An 18,288-nucleotide genomic window follows, 5' to 3' on the forward strand; every position below is an offset into this window, starting at 1 on the left:
TGAGAGAATGTGCTTAGAATTTCATTTATTTTGTAAAGTACCAATCCAAACTTGGGACATAAGGAGTCATAGCACAAAGGATACCCTTTGATACCCTTTGTAACTTCATGCTGTGTGGGTTTCCACTAACTTTTCCCCATCCTGATCTGGCCTAGAAGAACCTGAGAATCAAAATGGGATGATTCTATGGGTATTGCTCCCTCAGTACAGAATGTTAAAAATCAGGAATATCCTCTCTTGACTGATCTCCTCTTAGAGGCCTGTGTTCTCTTGAAACTTCCAGAAAGTTTCATGTATTCTCTTGCCTCCAGTCCTTTCTACACAAGATATCTGCTTCATCTGACCAACGTCCTTTCAAAACCCCACCCTTGTTTCTACATTTTCATCTTTTAACACCTCCTTATTCTTTTGCTTTTGATTTAGGTATTGACACCTTCTCCTAGAAGATTTTCTTCTAACTCCAAGATAAGGTTTGTTCTTCCAGAGTTCTCTGGACTTCTCATAATTAGAGACTTCTCACAGCTTCCACCAGCTGTATGGTGCCTCCAAGGACATCTCTAGCATCAGGGTGCACAAGTTGGTCATCAGAAGCCCCTTTCCACCTCCCTCTGCCTCTGGCCCTTGTACAGGGTCCCATAGACCGCAGTCTTGGTCCTTGTCACAATTACCTGTTAGCTTATCTGGTTTGCACCCCTCACCTACCAAGCTCACCTTCAAAGCAAAAACTGTGCTCACCATTATATCTTGTGCTCCTTGCAGTTTTCCACAAAAATGTGCTAAACGACTAAACTTTAGTTTATCCATGTATAACATTTCTCCTGGATATTTTACTTTCCTATTTCAAGATAAATGAATTATAACATGATTCCGTAAAACAGTAGTAGTACATTTCAAATATACTGTCAGCTTGATTCCCCCTTTCAAATTCCCTAGGATCTGTAAGCTATCTATGCTGGGCCAAGTTGAGTTGATAGCAGATTTCCTAAACATTAAATGATGTTTCCTCCCAAATCTTCTCTTCTTTCACCCGAGGCACTTTTAAGTCAGCTAATGAAGTAGAAATTTCACTCTGATTTCTTCATTACACACTTTTTTTCACTCACACCGTAAAATGTGCTGTTCTTAAAACGTTTACCATCTAAATATTCCAAGTTGTAATTTACACCAGCATCCACAATTTGTTTCAATTTACTTTATGTACTTCTTTTGAATTTAATATATTTACTCAAATAACAGGAAAGCTAGGAGAAATTTAAGAGCAAATATGTTGTTTTACTTATGTATACTCATTCAAGCTGAAGACCTTATTCTTTGTTACTGTTCGAAACAGGAGTTATGAAACTTGTGTAAAATATTTTAAGATGGACAGCACAGTTACAATATAATTTGGGAACTCTGATTCCCATAAAAATGTATGATAGCCTTAGTCATTAAAATGAAATGGTAATAAGTTATAATAATAATAGTACTTTGGGATGTACTTAGAGCTTCTCTCCAGCAAAGAAAAATTCTGTAATAAATAATGGACCTTCACAATATTACACTAATTTTATAAGATATAAATATTAAGATTTGAATTTTACCGAGAGAGAAATGCAGGGAAAGATTTATGGGATTTTTCACACTCATGTAGCCAATTGGGTGTAGACAAAGAAGTAAACTTAGCCATCTTTCTTGGGTATAATAAAAGTATTTTTTTCCTCACAAACTAAGATTGTTTTCCATTATCTCACAGATTTTTAATATAACTTAATATAACTTGACCTAATTCTAGAACACATCGTAACACATAATTTGCTCTGCTAGCTTAGCCACAAAAATTAATGTTTTCTATTAATAAGCAACTTTCCCCAAATAATTATCATAACTTTTCCTTATTTGTAACTTCTGCAAGAATGGAGAATGATAATCATTGTTGTCAATGAGAGACAATGTCAATGTATCATGTCCACTAGGTATTGTCTTAATAAAAAAAAACTCCAAGAAATTAAGAAAAATGACTAAATAATTGTAATCTGTGTATTAAGAGGGAAACAAAACATAAGATCATTTTCACATAACTTAACAGTGATAGAAGAAGCTTTAAAAGAGGAGAAAAATTCAGCTATCTAAACTTCATCCAGTGGAAATTGCAATGGGGAAAAAAAACCCCACACACTCAAAAAAGCAAAATCATTTTGCCATATGCCTCCTAGTCCCTGAATATGAAACATTTTTGTTGCTTATTTTTCTTTAATTTTCTTTGCAAAATTAAAGTAGCTAACATGAGAAAATATTATTTCTAAACTTTAGAAATATGGCCAACATAGCAAAACATGTACAGCAAAAATAAATCATCATTGTAACAACTGGCCCTTGAACACAAGGAAAATTTGTTTATGCTTTCCACCATGTCATGTCAAATGTCTTCTCTGAGAGCAGAGGGGAAATGTGCTTTCGTCGTGCTTCTCTCCCTTATTTCATCACAGAAAGGATCATTCTTTGTAGCCTCCCCCACCTCACCCCCAAAAAAATGAAGGAGAAAAAGGGAGAGAAGTATGATAGAAGAAGAGAAAGAAGTGAGAGAAGAGTATTTATTGAATGACAGCTGTATACACTTACAATGCATTTTATAGGTCTTATTTAATCTCTATTTTAACCTAATGATGCATTTGTTTTCACCATTCTAAAGATAATCAAAATAAGTGTTATGGGTATTGACTCATTTTCCCACTTACTCTTACTGTGCTTTTTTTCCATACTTAATTAATGTGAAACCAAGATACATTCAGGAAAGAATCCTAGTTGTAATGATTGAAATCATTAGACACTATTACTTATCTCTCACAAAAGTACTTGAATTATCCATAGACATGACATGATAGAAATTATGAGGAATCAGAATTTTAGGCAAACTTTGATAGAGGAGTCAAAAAATTCTGATGATGAGCTTGGATCTCAGGGACCATCTGAGTGTACAGAGAAGGATTATGGTTAAAAGAAATCAACTGCCCATAACTTAAAAAAGAATTATTAGATTCTTCTTGTCAGTTTTCCAAAAATAATTATGTCCAGAGAGGAAATATAACTCAGGGGAATTAATTTTATTCCTGGCTACATCATAATGTATGTATGCAATTAGGCAGGCCACTGAATCTCTCAGAATTTCAAGTTCTTTCATCTGTGCTAATTTTCCTTAAGAATAATTTTATGGCAAAAGTGTTTCATTTATTATCTACCCAATAAAGGAATGAGATTACATATAATCTCATTTTCTATTATAAATACCTTTCCCCAAACAATGCTCTTAATTTTCCTTTATGAAATAAATGTTTTTAATTTGAAATTAAAAATGTATTTATCATTCTAGTGACACCAAAATCAAATGCCCTCAAACTCTAAGTGTTATGCACATGTTGAATAATAAGAAATAAACATACACTTAAAGATGTGTCACTTCATTGCAATTCATGGGGGAAAAGATGGCTTTTTCATTTTGATAATGAACCTTGACCTTTTCCTTCACATTATACCAAAAAAAAAAAAATTGAAATGTATGATAACCAGAGTCACCTGGGTGGCTCAGTCAGTTAAGCATCTGCCTTCCACTGGGGTCATGATCCCAGGATCCTGGGATCAAAATCTGCATCCAGCTCCCTGCTTAGTGAGGAATCTGCTTCTCCCTCTCCCTCATCCCCCCGCCCCCCGCTTGTGCTTTCTCTCTCTCAAATAAATAAAATCTTTAAAAACAATACACTACCTGAAATGTATTATAACCTAAATGTGAAAGTTAAAACACTTAGGCTACTAGTAGAAATATTAGGAAAACATTTTCATGGCCTTCGGTTTTGACAATTTCTTAAAACAGGCAATAAGATAGCACTAATGAGAAAGAAAAAGACTGGAAAATGGACTTGCTTAAAAATAAGCAGCTTACCATTAGGGGAATGAAAAGAAGAACTGAAGTCTGTGAGAAAATAGTTATAATACATATATTCAATAAAGAACTTGTATCAAGAAAGAAGTACCTACCCCTACAAATCAATAAAAAAAGAGACAGCTCAAGAGAGACAGGCAAACAATTTGAACATAATTGACAATAGAGAATGTTGAAGTAACCAACAAGCCTGCAAAAAAGTGCTCAACATCATTAGTTATCAGTTAAATGCAAATAAACTGTAAGATATCACCACACCCCATAAGAAGGATTACAATGAAAAAGACTGACAATACTAAGTGTGATAGAGATGTGGAGCAACTGGAACGTTCTTATACTTCTAGTGTGAGTATAAATTTACACAACCCTATTGTAAATGTTTTGGTTATATTCACTGGTTCTAAATATACATACTTCCTATGGCCCAGCAATTCTGCTCCAAGATACAGCCAAGAAAAACGTTGTGTATACAACCACCAAAATACAAATAGAATGGTCATGCAGTGTTATTTATAATAGTCAAAAGCAGAAAACAACCCAAATGCCCACCAACAATAAAATGAATAAACTGTGGTATATTCATGTGATAGGATATGACACAGCAATGGAAAAGATCAAACTGTTATACACAACATGAATAATCTCATAGGTTTCACTTTGACTGAAATCAGCTAGATACAAAAGAGTACATAGCATACTATTCCATTTGTATAAAGTTCAAAAACCAGCAAGGCTGACCTGTGATGACAAAGTTCAGGATAATTATTAGCATTGGGCAAGTGTATGGAACAGGAGGAGGTTTGAGGGAGCCCTCTGTGGTTCTGAAATGAGTTCCATGTTCTAGCTGATAGTTACTATACAGATTTTTGTCTTAACATTTATCCAGCTGAGCTACACATTTAGGCGCTGTAGAGTTAACTATTGTTTGTAAGTTATAGCTCAATAAACACAAAGGAGATTTTGCAATAAAATAAAAAGAATGTCTCCTAAGCTTTTATTTCTCTTCTATTCTTGTTAAAGTCAGTATAAAGCACTGATTGGCATGGAGGGGGTTTTGGGGGAATGAAACCTAAAATGTTTCTTCAGGTCAACCATTAAATCATACAATTAAATCAATTTGAACCAATTAATGTTGAAAGTAAAAGTTGAGTGGTAGAGCTTTAATATCTATAATTTAGCAGAACAGTCTGAATAGTCAATTAAATTAGCACCTACTAAGTGTCCATTAACCAGGATTCTTACAGGACAGTTATAGATTCTGAAATAAGCTCAGAGGCCTCTTCCAGAGACCGAGACATAGAACAATTTTAAAATATTTTATGAAGAAGAAATGTTTTTAAATCTTTGGATTTTCCTACCATTAAGGAATATGTCCCAAGGAATAAAATATGCCTTTAAACAGAAGCATTAAATGATGTTCTCATGCGATAGACTCTGAAAAACAAACTGAGGGTTCTAGAGGGGAGGGGGGTGGGAGGATGGGTTAGCCTGGTGGTGGGTATTGAGGAGGGCACATTCTGCATGGAGCACTGGGTGTTGTGCACAAACAATGAATCATGGAACACTTCATCTAAAACTAATGATGTAATGTATGGGGATTAACATAAGAAAAAAAAAAAAGATGGTCCTACAACAGTAAAAAAAAAAAAAAAATGATGTTCTCATGGACTAAAGGAGCTAATCCAGGTTTTAAATGTATCCAATTACTTGGAGCATGATGTTCATGTATTTGCACATTCTGGTTCTTCTTCATTCATTTCTTCATGCTTTTCTTTGCCCTTCAATAGCTTTTTCATTGTTGACTGATCTGCTATGCTAGAAACAAAGCCCTTTTAAATAACCTGAATACCAGGACTCAGGAAAGTCCTTTAACTCCGAGCAAAAACAAACTTTGTTTTGCAATGAACACCTTTTAACCTCTCTGAATACTCACTTTTTATGATCCTAGAAACTGTTCAGGTAAAAAGGCCACTGTTAGGAAGTTTTGGTTACACTTGAAAGACACATACCCAGTATCACAATCTCCTAATAAAATGCACGTTCGGTTTACATAATATTCTTAAGGTCACTCACTTACAGTTGTGAATAATTCTTGCTGCAAAATTGTACCACAGACAACCTCAGTATTTTAACTGGATTTTTTTCACTCTGCTAGATTTTTTTCACTCACTTTTTGACTTCATATCTAAAATGTCATAAATCACCTTCAGTCTAAACATGAGAATGCCTAAATGCCTAAGGGTTAACAAGATGCAGCTGATAGTGCCTACTGGCAAGCGTGAAGGACAGGTGAGCATACCGATAACAAAGTTGGCCTTAGAGGATGACTGCCCATACTGCTGCTCAATGTACTTGGGTTTATAGGTCACCATGCCAAACAAAGAATTGAACTGAACGGTGCTGGCACACAAATATAACAAGTACAGTGGATTTCCAAGGAGATTCTTCAGCGATGGAAGAAAATCTGTAAGACAAAAATAACATGGAGTAATTAAAGACAGCACTACCCTTAGCAGAAGACACAGCCTTGGCACCAGGGCAGAGCTGGCCGAGTCCCACTGCCACAGTTAGAGCGTGGTGCCCATATACACTATGGATATGAAGCATTGGCACACGTCAAGGCTGAGATCTGTCAGGTTCATATCTAGACACAGGCACTAGCTTCTACAGGCATATAATTTAGATTACACTTAGAGGTGTGAGTCAGACAGACACATGTTCCTCCCAATGATATGGGTAGAAGGAAAGAGGGACAAGAATACTCTCTCCCTGTGGAGCTGAAAGTCATTGGTAGGACACCTAGAACTTCAGTTTTCTGGTCTCTCCTCTTCAAACTTGCGTCATGGTCACAGAGAAAAAAACATGAACATTATCTCCGTTTAATTTAATGAACTTAATGTAAGAAATGAGCTTTGGCATTCTCCCTTCTTCCTATTATGCAGCTGAAGAGTTTGAAATGTGAAGATTTTTCTGTAAATATTGCTTGCTTGGCCCAACTGAGGGGGACCATTCTTTCTCATGGCCACTCTTTTTCCATGTGAAAGGAATTCATGTTAATATGTCTGGCCTTGTGCCCTGCACCACACTCACTCCTTTGATCAACAGTGGGAAGCATGCACTGACACATTTGTCAAATGACTGAATCTCATCTGTTAAAAGGCCACAAGCTCTGAAGATGCACTCTTTTCTGTCCACCCAGACTGATGCGAAGCAGCAATCCCAGATAGGAGCCATTGCCAGGTCTAACCTGTAGTGTAAGGGTGGGAATGTCAGCAAGGAATGTTACCAAAACTTTGGGTCATGATCTTTAATCCCTCTCCAGTAATAAAGCTGACTTTGTAATCTTCAATTCTGCTTCCTGTATAGTTTCTCAATTTTTCTGAACAAATGATGGGGAGAGAGGGGTATTATTTATATATCCCTTACAGAATCTCGACAGGAAAACTGAAAGTGCTTCAAAATCAAGGAGAATCTGGCTCACCTCTTGCCATTTCCATTATTTTTGACTTTTCTCCAAGAGGTGTTTGGTATTCTGTATGATCATCCATAATAAACTTGGATTTTTCAGAGGAGGAATTGGAATCCTCTCTACTTCGGGGTCTCGGCAGACTCTTTGGTAAACACCAGAAAGGCAGAGCTGCAAGAAGACTTACAATTCCTGCTATTAGGTAACCCAGCCACCAGGCTCCTACCCACTGCGGATCCTTTGGAGTAATGGTTACATGATCTGAAAGACAGAGAGGATGGCTAAATAGCATATACAGCAAAGCCAGTGAGTTGAAATAAGCTTATTTTTTAAAAAATCCTAGCATCAGCTCTATCACATCATAAAAATACCTAATAATTCATGCATGATAACTTTCTAGTCTGAACATTATCATCATCTTGCTTTTTGAGGGAAACATGGTGCTTTTTTTCTAGAACATGATGCTTTTCTTTCTTTTTTTTTTTAATTATTTATTTATTTATTTGAGAGAGAGAAACAGCATGAGAGGGGATAGGGTCAGAAGGAGAAGCAGGCTCCCCACTGAGCTGGGAGCCCGATGTGGGACTCGATCCCAGGACTCCGGGATCATGACCTGAGCCAAAGGCAGTCGCTTAAGCAACTGAGCCACCCAGGCGCCCCATGATGCTTTTCTTCATTTGTTCCTTACATTTAAAATATAGAGTCTAAATCCTGGGGGAGGGGGTCTTACTTTGCCCTGGGGGTTCTGCAGAGGGACCCCCTGGCCCATGACAGGAAGCAAGCACCTTATGAGGGAGAATTATGGGGGCTCTAAGCCTTTTGCCAACTCCCCCACATAAGCACCACTTGCATCTGGTCCACATATTGAATGTCTGTCCAAGATTTTTCTCAAAGAAAGAGTTATATCCTACACCCTCTGGTCCCAATCTAGTCTAAAACATTCAGAATGTTAGTCACTAAATGACAGTAATACTTCAGAGCTAATCTAGGTCTGAAGCAAGATTTGTATATATAAATAAAATGTTAATGTCTTATTCATCATCAAAACTTTATCTTTGACACCATTTCTTATTTGACGAAAAGGTAAGTAGTGATGCAGTTTTTTGAACCAAATCAAGTGTTTTTTTCTTCTTTTCTATATAAGAACCCATAAAACATATGATAGATCTACCTCCACGGCACTCTGTGAGAACAATGAAATAAACACATATCCTTTGACAACTAGGCCCAATTGCCACATTATACTTGGTAAAATGTTCACACTGGCTCATCACTGCATCTTCACTGCTTCCCTTAACAATTTCCCTCTGTACCACTCATCACACCTATGCTTTCTTATCTGAATCAATCTCCATGACTGGATTTTAAAACCTCAGGAAGTCAAGATACTCAACTTCCATTTTATTCACCATTTTGTGGTAGAACAGCACCTGGGATAGAATAGATGCAAAATTAATGAGGTTAATGAATAAATGAATGAATAAATAAAATTTTTAGAATGTGTCTTGTAGTTTATTTGATAAAAAAGAAAAATTGGTGCAAGAGTTTTTGCATTTAATTTTAACACATGAGGACTTCAAAATGCAGTTTCAGAATTTTTAAAGCTGAAACTTGTTTTCTTGTTTCTAACTGCTTTCTTGAATTTCTTAAAAAAGGAAGAAAAGTAAATGTCCATATCCAGGAGGTACATCTCACAAGGACAGGAACACATTAATAGCTATGGAAAGATGAGGTCCCCCATTTACTCCCTCCACAAGTACTCTCCCAGAGAATAAGGTAGACACACTCTAATATGCCTCCACCTGAAAAAAGATTTGTACAGTAAAGAACATATTTTGGTTGCCAGAACACTTTCAATTCTTGGTCTTCCTGGCAAGTCTACAAAATAGATTATCAATTGATGTGTCTGTCTTGTTATTACACCTGAACCAACAAGAGCCAACAAGAAGCCACAGTTTTTAGTCTTAACTATGCTGGAATGCATTTGAAGTGGCAAACCAGAAGTGAAAAATGATACATCTGAATAACAAACCATGGGTCATCCAGTTCTAACCACTGCCTATTTTTCATATTCCATTTATTAAAGCATGCAGTGATTAGATCAATGACAAATTTTCAGTGGATTATTTTCATTTTATGAAAGATTACCATCCTGTAACTTTATGAAAAGGGAATTTGATATTTTCTACACCATCCCCGTTAAAAAAATTGCAGTGACATAAATAAATAAATAAATAAATAAATAAATAAATAAATAAATAAATAAATAAAAATAAACTTTCTTACCTAGGTTTACAAAGCCAGTGTCAACATACAGTTTGGCACATAATGAGCCTAGCAGGAAGCCAAAGATCGGTCCTACAATTGCAACCGTCTGCACACACCCTGCACCCAAAAAAAAAAAAAAAAAAGCGGCATTTCTCCGCTTTTGTAAATTAATAAATTTTTAAACAAGAAATAGGAGTGAGATCCAGTTAGTAGCTGAAAATATCTCATCAACTCTTCATTTAAGTGTGTTTAATTTGTCAATTTTTCAACCTTATTGAATCAGGAAATAAGTCCTTCTCAGCTTTGGAAGAACAATGAACACTTGGAAGGCATTAATTACCTCTTAGTAAGGAAATAACACCAAGATTCTAAAGAAAGTAATTTCCCCCAAATGGAGCAAACTTTACTCCTTAGGAGTAAAAGGAGTAAAACAAAACAAAACAAAACAAAAACAAAAAAAACAGAATTATACTATTTTGACAGTCTTTCAAAAACTTTTCATGGTTGGTTAAGCATAAGAGTTATTTTGACATTAAAATTGATTTCTTCCACCTTAGACCAAAAGTGCATGCGTTCAGAGAGTCTGTGGGACCATGTGAGAGCAGTAGCTATGCAGATCCCTGAACACAGCCAGCCAAGGAGCTAGACCTGCGAGTACAGAGAGGTGCTCTTGGAAACAATCATGACCAGCCTGGGCAGCATTAACAGGAAACTAGAGCAGATTGCTTAAACAACACCGTTCCTGGGTATCAGAAATGTAGCTGTATGGCCCATCTGCCTTTTCATTTCACCACAGCTTGATGCACACATATCCCTGGCAGATTAATTTAAATTAAGAGGAGGAGTAAATGGCAGTTACCAGATCCTTTCTGGAAAAGAAGAGGTGGTGAAGAGAGAGAGCAGGAAGGGGACACCCTGACACCTGCATGCATCTCTTGGCTTGCAACCTTTCCTCCAGTCCCCAGAATAACTGCCTAGCACATGTGATGGAGCTTCTGTTCCAGGTCCTGATCTACGCTGCAGTTTTCCATCAGAGCAGGTAACCTGTTTTTAATCACAGCCTGCCTGACTGTAATGAGAGCCCTCTGGAGTTCTGTGCACATGGCCAGGGTAGAACTATACTGTGGAGCTAGTCCCAGCCCCTCTCAGTGAATTTAAATCTTGTCCTCTATCCCTTGAAGGCCAGGCCCTCAAAAGATCAGAGCCCCAAGAAATCAAGACTGATGTGTGAAATGGAGAAAAATTTAGTTTCCAAGACTCAAGAGGTACTCCATAAATGCTACTTAGATGCATCTGGCCTTGGAATTTGAGTTTGCTGGAGAGAGAGAGAGAGAGAGAGAGAGAGAGAGAGAGAATGATTTTAGCTGCTGCTCTCATCCTTTCTGTGTTTTTATCCATTCATATTTGCTATTGAGAACTCAGAATTCCTTGCCTACCCCTCACAGGAAGAAAATGCTTTAAATAGTCAGGGCTTAAAAGATGGGAAGTAGTTTCTAGGGCTCTGGAAACAAAATAAAAAAATGAATATAAATGACACCTAAATGCTTCAGGAGTACAGTTAACCCAGTAAAAAGAACCTATGAAATCTGAAGTCCAGGAAGATATTTGCACAAAGTCATACATCATGGCAGTTGATCTTCCAGTTATTTCCTTTTAATCTGATGTTCTTTCCCGAATGCAATTGGTCCTTCTAATTCAAGTTTCTTCATCATCCAAATCCTCAGTGTGGACCTCAGAAACGTGTGAACTCAAAAAAGGAACTGGATCTGAAGGATAAAACCTTCCATGCTCTATTTAGTTTGGAATGGAGTTGAGAAAACCAGGTACCCTGCTTCCCAAGAAGATGAATGAGGTAGGCTTTACCAATATAGAAAGCAGAATTGTCTTCACTGGCAAAATCATCAAGGTAGGCAATGCCTAGAGGCTGAATAGGAGTTTCCCCAATTCCACGAAGAAGGTTCCCCAGGAAAACATAAACCCACATGGAAGAGCCGGCATCCATTTCACATTCTTGAAAGGAAAGTGAATAAGAGGAATGAAATTAGGTCAGTATCAAAGTTAAATATTTATTCTGCATTTCTACAAGCTGTCCTAAAATTGGATTAGGATGTAAAAGTGAAATTTCCAATAGACATAATTTGATAGGAGTCAGAGCAAGTTTGGAAAATATTTTGGCTTCAATGTTTTAGGCAATGTAAATACCCCAGAGATTTTGATCAAGGAACTCTTTTGATTCTTCTTTCTGATGCCTTGCTTCTTATTTTCTCTTTTTTGTTCTATATTTACACTGAATTCTTTGAATTCCTATGCTCCAATAACATTCAATATCCTGTCTGAAACAAAACACAAAATTTTGAATGAAGGATTTTCTCCCCTTAATCTTTAAACTTTTCAATTTTTCAACAGAAATCACTTGTAATTTTATTGCTGACCAAGTTTTATCTGAAATCCAAAATTTTATATGGGTGATACTTCAACTTTGGACAGCATCACAACTGTTTGACAGTGAATAACCATTTTTAGGGCTCATGTTAAGGAAACTAATTTCACATAAAAATTTAAAACCCTATATGCTTTAGTAGTATAACTCTTCGAACGGAAAGAACCTTTCGGCAGTCTTCTTAGAATGAAATTCAAAGCTAACAATTTTTAAATGCTTTTGTAGAAGTCATATCTTGATATAACCACGTGAAGCTGGAGAATTAACTCCCATATCACAAGTGAAATACACTTTGAAGAGTTTAATCACTTTAATAAAAGCGATAATATTTTCTATCTCCAACAATCACCACTTCTGAATGCTCCCTTTCTGTCAGGCACGGGGCTAAGTGATTGGCAGGCATTTTTAAAATTAAATTCTCCTAATAATCCTATGAGGTAGGAGTTATTTCCACTTATTAGTAGCCCTTAAAGTAAAATCTGAAGGTAAAATATGGGTTATTTAGAACTGAGGTGAATTCTCTTGTGCAGATGAGTCAGACTGTGTGACAGACCAGACTATCGTGTGTGTAGTCTTGCTGCTTCCTAACTCTGCCTCTTCTGGAAATGTAGCCAAGTGACCAAGCATTTTTTTATTTATCTTCTGTGGATTTCCATTCACTCCCCCCAAATATAATGTTAATTCCTTTTCTAAAAAAAAAAAAAAAAACCTAATTCTAATATCAATTCTACTCCTAACATTTGTGTGACTCCAAGAAGCTTGCTGGTAGGGAAGTCTTATAGATAGGGGAAGACATCTTAGATCTGTGCTTTCCAGTATAGTAACCACACACCACATGTGGCTACTGAAATGTAAATTAAAGTTACAGAACATTAAAAATTCAGTTCCTCAGTCACACTAGCTATATTACAGTACTCAATGGTCACATGTGGCTAATGGCTGCTGTATCAGCCAACCTAGATATAGAACATTTCCACCATCGCAGAGAATTCTGTTGGACAGCTCTGCTCTCCAGTGTTGTGGGGGGAATGGGAGTTGTACAGGGAGCATTTTTGGGAAGAGCCCTATATTTACCCCACTATCATTTTTAGGATGAACTTTGTGTCCACTATGGCTGATGTCCACATAAGTCTATGACTGTAAGGGAGCAAGACCTCATTTAAAGGAAAGAAAAAGATTGAGTTGTGAGTCTTATACTGTATACCTGTCTAATAACTTGTCTCTTCCCACTAAAAACATTTTAATTCCTGCCTCTAAACCATATGTTTCTCTTAATATTAAAGGTTTAAATATTTCCTAATTAGTTGTATTGCCAATTATATTACATCTTTTGTGATTATCAAAAACAAAAACAAAACATCTTCAAACCCTCCTCTTATACTCTCCTCTCCTTCCAGGGTGTTTTTCTACTTCTTTTCATACAGCGGGATGGGGTAAACTTTTTACATGATTACATCTTCCCTACCTCCTCCCCTCATATTTCTAGATTTCCTTTAATCCTCTGGCCCTTCCCTTCATTCAAATAACCAGACTTCAAGTGTTCACTGCTCAGGAAAAAGACATCTCAAAGAAAGCACTGAGGATATTAGGGGAAATTAAAGGTTTTATGATATAAATAAAAGATTTGCATGACTAACAGGTAGATAAAAGAGAAGCTTCCACACTGCCTATAAAGAAATCAATCCGGAGGCTAGGAGCAGGGAGTGAGGTGGGAGTGGTGAAGAGGAAGCGCAGAGTATGTCAATGCTGAAGGGCAGTAGAGAGAGGGCATTTGGGCTCCTGTCTCTGTAGCATCCTGGAGACATGGCAGACACTTGTGGGTAGATGTGTGGACTCCATGAGCAGGGAGAAGCTGTGCCACCATGGCCAGGTAGAGCCCAGGAAGGTATCAAGACCCAAAAGATGAGACGGTTGTACACTGTGGCCCTGCTTTTGACTCCTCAAAGGGTTTCCAGAGGATTCCCATGTTCCCAAGGGTGGCTCACACAATGCATTGATATGGAATATGGGTCAGCCATACGGAACTCTAGAGATTCTAACAAAATTCCCTGCATCCTGTCTTGTGTGGAAAAGAGAACTATTTCCAAGTTTCCAAGACTGTCACTTCCACATTAGAGAGAGCTGCTGTGCTAAAAAGGACATAAAGGTAGACATAGGATGGCCTTAAAATGACATGTATGACCAAACACTGAGGCCAGAGGGATTTTAAATATCTAAGTTGACCAGGGACTGATAACACCAAGAGGCCCCTCCCACAACCACCCCCTTTGCTATTATGTAAGCTCCCCAGAATGCAAGCAACCCTTGGGGAAAGGGTGAAGGTTAGGGACAAATTGAGATTAAATTTTTGTCATTCTGATGAAAAGGGGATGGACACAGATTTTCAATTGAGATCGGGGGAAAAATATATTTTATAGCTGAGCAATGGACTGAGATTTGTACATGCCAAGCTAGTTTTATCCTTATTCGATGGCCCACCTTATTTGGAACCACTGGGACCTTTTCTCAGTCACTGGCAATTAATGCCCCTTTCCATAAGATTTGAATCTCTGCATATTCTCTTAGGATCTCATCATATACTGCCTTATATTCTAGGACTTTTTATGACACTATAATAACCCAATTTAGATAGTAAAGCTTTTGACAGAAAAAAAAAAACACAGAAATTTTTGTCCATCCTAAAGCACATATTAATTCTTTTTTAAAAGCTTTCTTAGTCAAGTAAAAAAAAATCATCTTACCATCATTTCTTTTGGATTGTGATTTTTCTATAACCGAGAGAGGTAATTGACTGTCTGACTCCAAGAGACATGGAGAGAGGCTGAGAGTGGAATTAGAGAAAGGAGAATACTTTTCATATCTGTACCTGTACAAAAAGAATGTTTTCTTTACTACAGACTCATTTAACATCATGCTAAAAATATTATATGGACACTACATGACTCATTAGGGCACCTGTTTGAGTTTGCAAATACCCCTGAATCTGAATCACTAAAATCAAACCAGCATTTAACAACAATGACCCGAAGGTCTAGACAGCCAGAAAGTCTGCCAGAAAGTCTGGCTTACTGTTATTTCCACCATATCTGAACCAATTACCCGGTGTAGTAAAAGAAAATACAAGGGTTCATTTTAATGTAAAAATAATGACTCTAAATCACCTGCTCCCCTGATAAAAAATATCCAACACTTGATAAAATCATGATTATCTCTAAGTCAGCGGAAAAGAAATAATTGAAAACTATGGTCTTGCACACTGGATTTAGAGTTGTAAATTTAGTAGAACAACTGCATTGCTGATTCTAGAGAACTGATGATGATATGTGGGGTTTTAGGGTTTAAGTTTTTATTTAAATCCCAGTTAGTTAATATACAGTGTAGCATTAGTTTCAGGTGTACAGTATAGTGATTCTACACTTCCTGCAACACAAGGTGCTCATCACAAGTGAACTCCTTAATCCCATCACCTATTTAACTCATCCCCCCACGAACCTCCCTTCTGGTAACCATCAGTTTGTTCTCTAGAGTTGAGTCTGTTTCCCTCCCTCCCTCTCTCTCTCTCCCTTTTGGTCATTTGTTTTGCTTCTTAAATTCCATGTGAGTGAAATCATGGTATTTGTCTTTCTCTGGCTGACTTATTTCACTTAGCGTAATACCCTCTAGCTCCATCCATGTCATTGCAAATGGCAAAATTTCATTCTTTTTGATGGCAGAGTAATTTTCCAGAGTATAGTACATCTTCCTTATCCATTCATCAGTCAATGGACACTTGAGCTGTTTCCATAATTTGGCTACTGGAGATAATGCTGCTATAAACATAGGGGTGCATGTATCCCTTTGAATCAGTATTTTTATATCCTTTGGGTAAATACCTAGTAATGCAATTATTGGATTATAGGGTTGTTCTGTGTTTTTTTAAGATTTTATTTATTTGACAGAGAGAGAGAGAGCGAGAGAAGGAACACAAGCAGGGGGAGTGGGAGAGAGAGAAGCAGCCTTCCGGCTGAGCAGGGCGCTGGATGCAGGGCTCAATCCAGGACCCTGGTATCATGACCTGAGCTAAAGGCAGATGCTTAACAACTGAGCCACCCAGATGCCCCAGGGTTGTTCTATATTTTTTTTTAAAGATTTTATTTATTTATTTGACAAGAGAGATAGATAGCGAGAGCAGGAACACAAGCAGGGGGAGTAGGAGAGGGAGAAGCAGGCTTCCCGCCGAGCAGGGAGCCTGATGTGGGACTTGATCCCAGGACCCTGGGATCATGACCTGAGCCGAAGGCAGACGCTTAACGACTGAGCCACCCAGGCGCCCCAGGGTTGTTCTATTTTTAACTTTTTGAGGAACCTCCATACTGTTTTTCACACAGTGGCTGTGCCAGTTTGCATTCCCACTAACAGTGCAAGAGGGTCCCCCCTTTCTCCACAACCTCACCAACACCTGTTTTTCTTGTTTTGTTGATTTTAGCCATTCTCACAGGTGTGAGATGATATCTCATTGTAGTTTTGATTTGTATTTCCCCGATGTTTAGTGATGTTGAGCATCTTTTCATGCATCTGTTGGCCACCTGTATGTCTTCTTTGGAAAAATGTTTGTTCATGTCTTCTTCCCATTTTTAAATTGCATTATTCATTTTTTAAGTGTTGGGTTTTATATGTTCTTTATATATTTTGGACACTAGCCCTTATCAGATGTCATTTACAAATATCTTCTCCCATTCCATGGGTTGCCTTTTAGTTTTGTTGATTGTTTCCTTCACTGTGAAGAAGCTTTCAATTTGCTGAAACCCCAATAGTTTATTTTTGCTTTTGTTTCCCTTGCTCCAGGAGACATATCTAGAAAGGAGATGGCTGATATTAAAGAGGTTACTACCTCTGTTCTCCTCTAGGATTTTTCTGGTTTCTGGTCTGACATTTAGGTCTTTCATCCATTTTGAGTTTATTTTTGTGTGTGGTGTAAGGAAGTGGTCCAGTTTCTTTTGCATGTCACTGTCTAGTTTTCTCAACACCATTTATTGAAGATACTGTCTTTTTCCCATTGGATATTCTTTCCTGCTTTGCTGAAGATTAGTTGGCCATATAGTTGTGGGTTCATTTCTGGGTTTCAATTCTGTTTCATTGGTCTATGTGTCTATTTTTGTGCTGGTATCATACTATCTTGATCACTATAGCTTTGTAATATAACTTGAAGTCCGGAATGGTGATGCCTCCAGCTTTGATTTTCTATTTTCAAGGTTTTTTTGGGGGGTGCTATTTGGGGTCTTTTGTGGTCCCATATAAATTTTAGGATTGTTTATTCTAGTTCTGTGAAAATTACTGGTGGTATTTTGATAGGGATTGCATTAAATGTGTGGATTGCTTTGGTTAAAAAAACATTTTTAACAATATTTGTTCTTCCAATGTATGAGGATGGAATGTCTTTCGATTTCTTTGTGTCATCTTCAATTTCTTTCATCAATGTTTTATAGTTTTTAGAGTACAGGTCTTCCTCCTCTTTGGTTAGGCTTATTCCTAGGTATCTTACTGGTTTGGGTGCAACTGTACATGGGATTGATTCCTTAACTTCTCTTTCTGCTACTTCATTATTTATTAACAGAAATGCAACAGATTTCTGTACACTGATTTTGTATCCTGCCACTTTACTGACTTTATCAGTTCCAGCAGTTTTTTTGTGGAGTCTTTCAGGTTTTCTATATGGAATATCACGTCATCTGCAAATAGCGAAGTTTGACTTCTTCCTTGACGATTTGCATGCCTTTTATTTTGTTGTTGTTGTTGTCTGATTACTGTGGTTAGGAGTCCCAGTACCATATTGAATAAAAGTGGTGGGAAAAGATATCCCTGTCTTGTTCATGACCATAGAGGAAAAGCCCTTAGTTTTTCTCCATTGAGGATGATTATTAGCTGTGGGTTTTTCACAGATGGCCTTTATTATATTGAGGTATATTCCCTCTAACTCTACTTTGTTGAGAATTTTTAAAATGAATGGATGTTGTACTTTGACAAATGCTTTTTTTACATCTACTGAAATAATCATATGGTTTTTATTCTTTATTAATGTGGTGTATCACACTGATTGATTTCTGAATATTGAACCACCCTTGAAACCCAGGAATAAATTCCACTTGATCGTGGTGAACAATTTCTTTAAGGTATTGTTGGATTTGGTTTGCTAGTATTCTATTGAGAATTTCGGCATCC

At 37.2% G+C, this 18,288-nt stretch overlaps 1 protein-coding gene across 1 annotated transcript in view; it reads right to left on the minus strand.

Annotated features, from left to right (window-relative positions):
• Nucleotides 1–18,288, minus strand: part of SLCO1C1 (solute carrier organic anion transporter family member 1C1) — a 73,259-nt gene that overhangs the window by 20,291 nt on the left and 34,680 nt on the right. The window contains exons 7-11 of the mRNA XM_045873782.3: nucleotides 14,832–14,956; nucleotides 11,514–11,660; nucleotides 9,669–9,767; nucleotides 7,398–7,643; nucleotides 6,216–6,380 (exon numbers count right to left, since the gene is read on the minus strand). Coding sequence (XP_045729738.1) covers nucleotides 6,216–6,380; nucleotides 7,398–7,643; nucleotides 9,669–9,767; nucleotides 11,514–11,660; nucleotides 14,832–14,956 — 782 coding nt within the window. The remainder of the gene's footprint in view (nucleotides 1–6,215; nucleotides 6,381–7,397; nucleotides 7,644–9,668; nucleotides 9,768–11,513; nucleotides 11,661–14,831; nucleotides 14,957–18,288) is intronic.

This window comes from Mirounga angustirostris, unplaced genomic scaffold, assembly GCF_029215605.1.
Source record: "Mirounga angustirostris isolate CCGP_5_RB_7025 unplaced genomic scaffold, mMirAng1.0.hap1 SCAF_5, whole genome shotgun sequence".
Lineage (NCBI taxonomy): Eukaryota > Metazoa > Chordata > Mammalia > Carnivora > Phocidae > Mirounga > Mirounga angustirostris.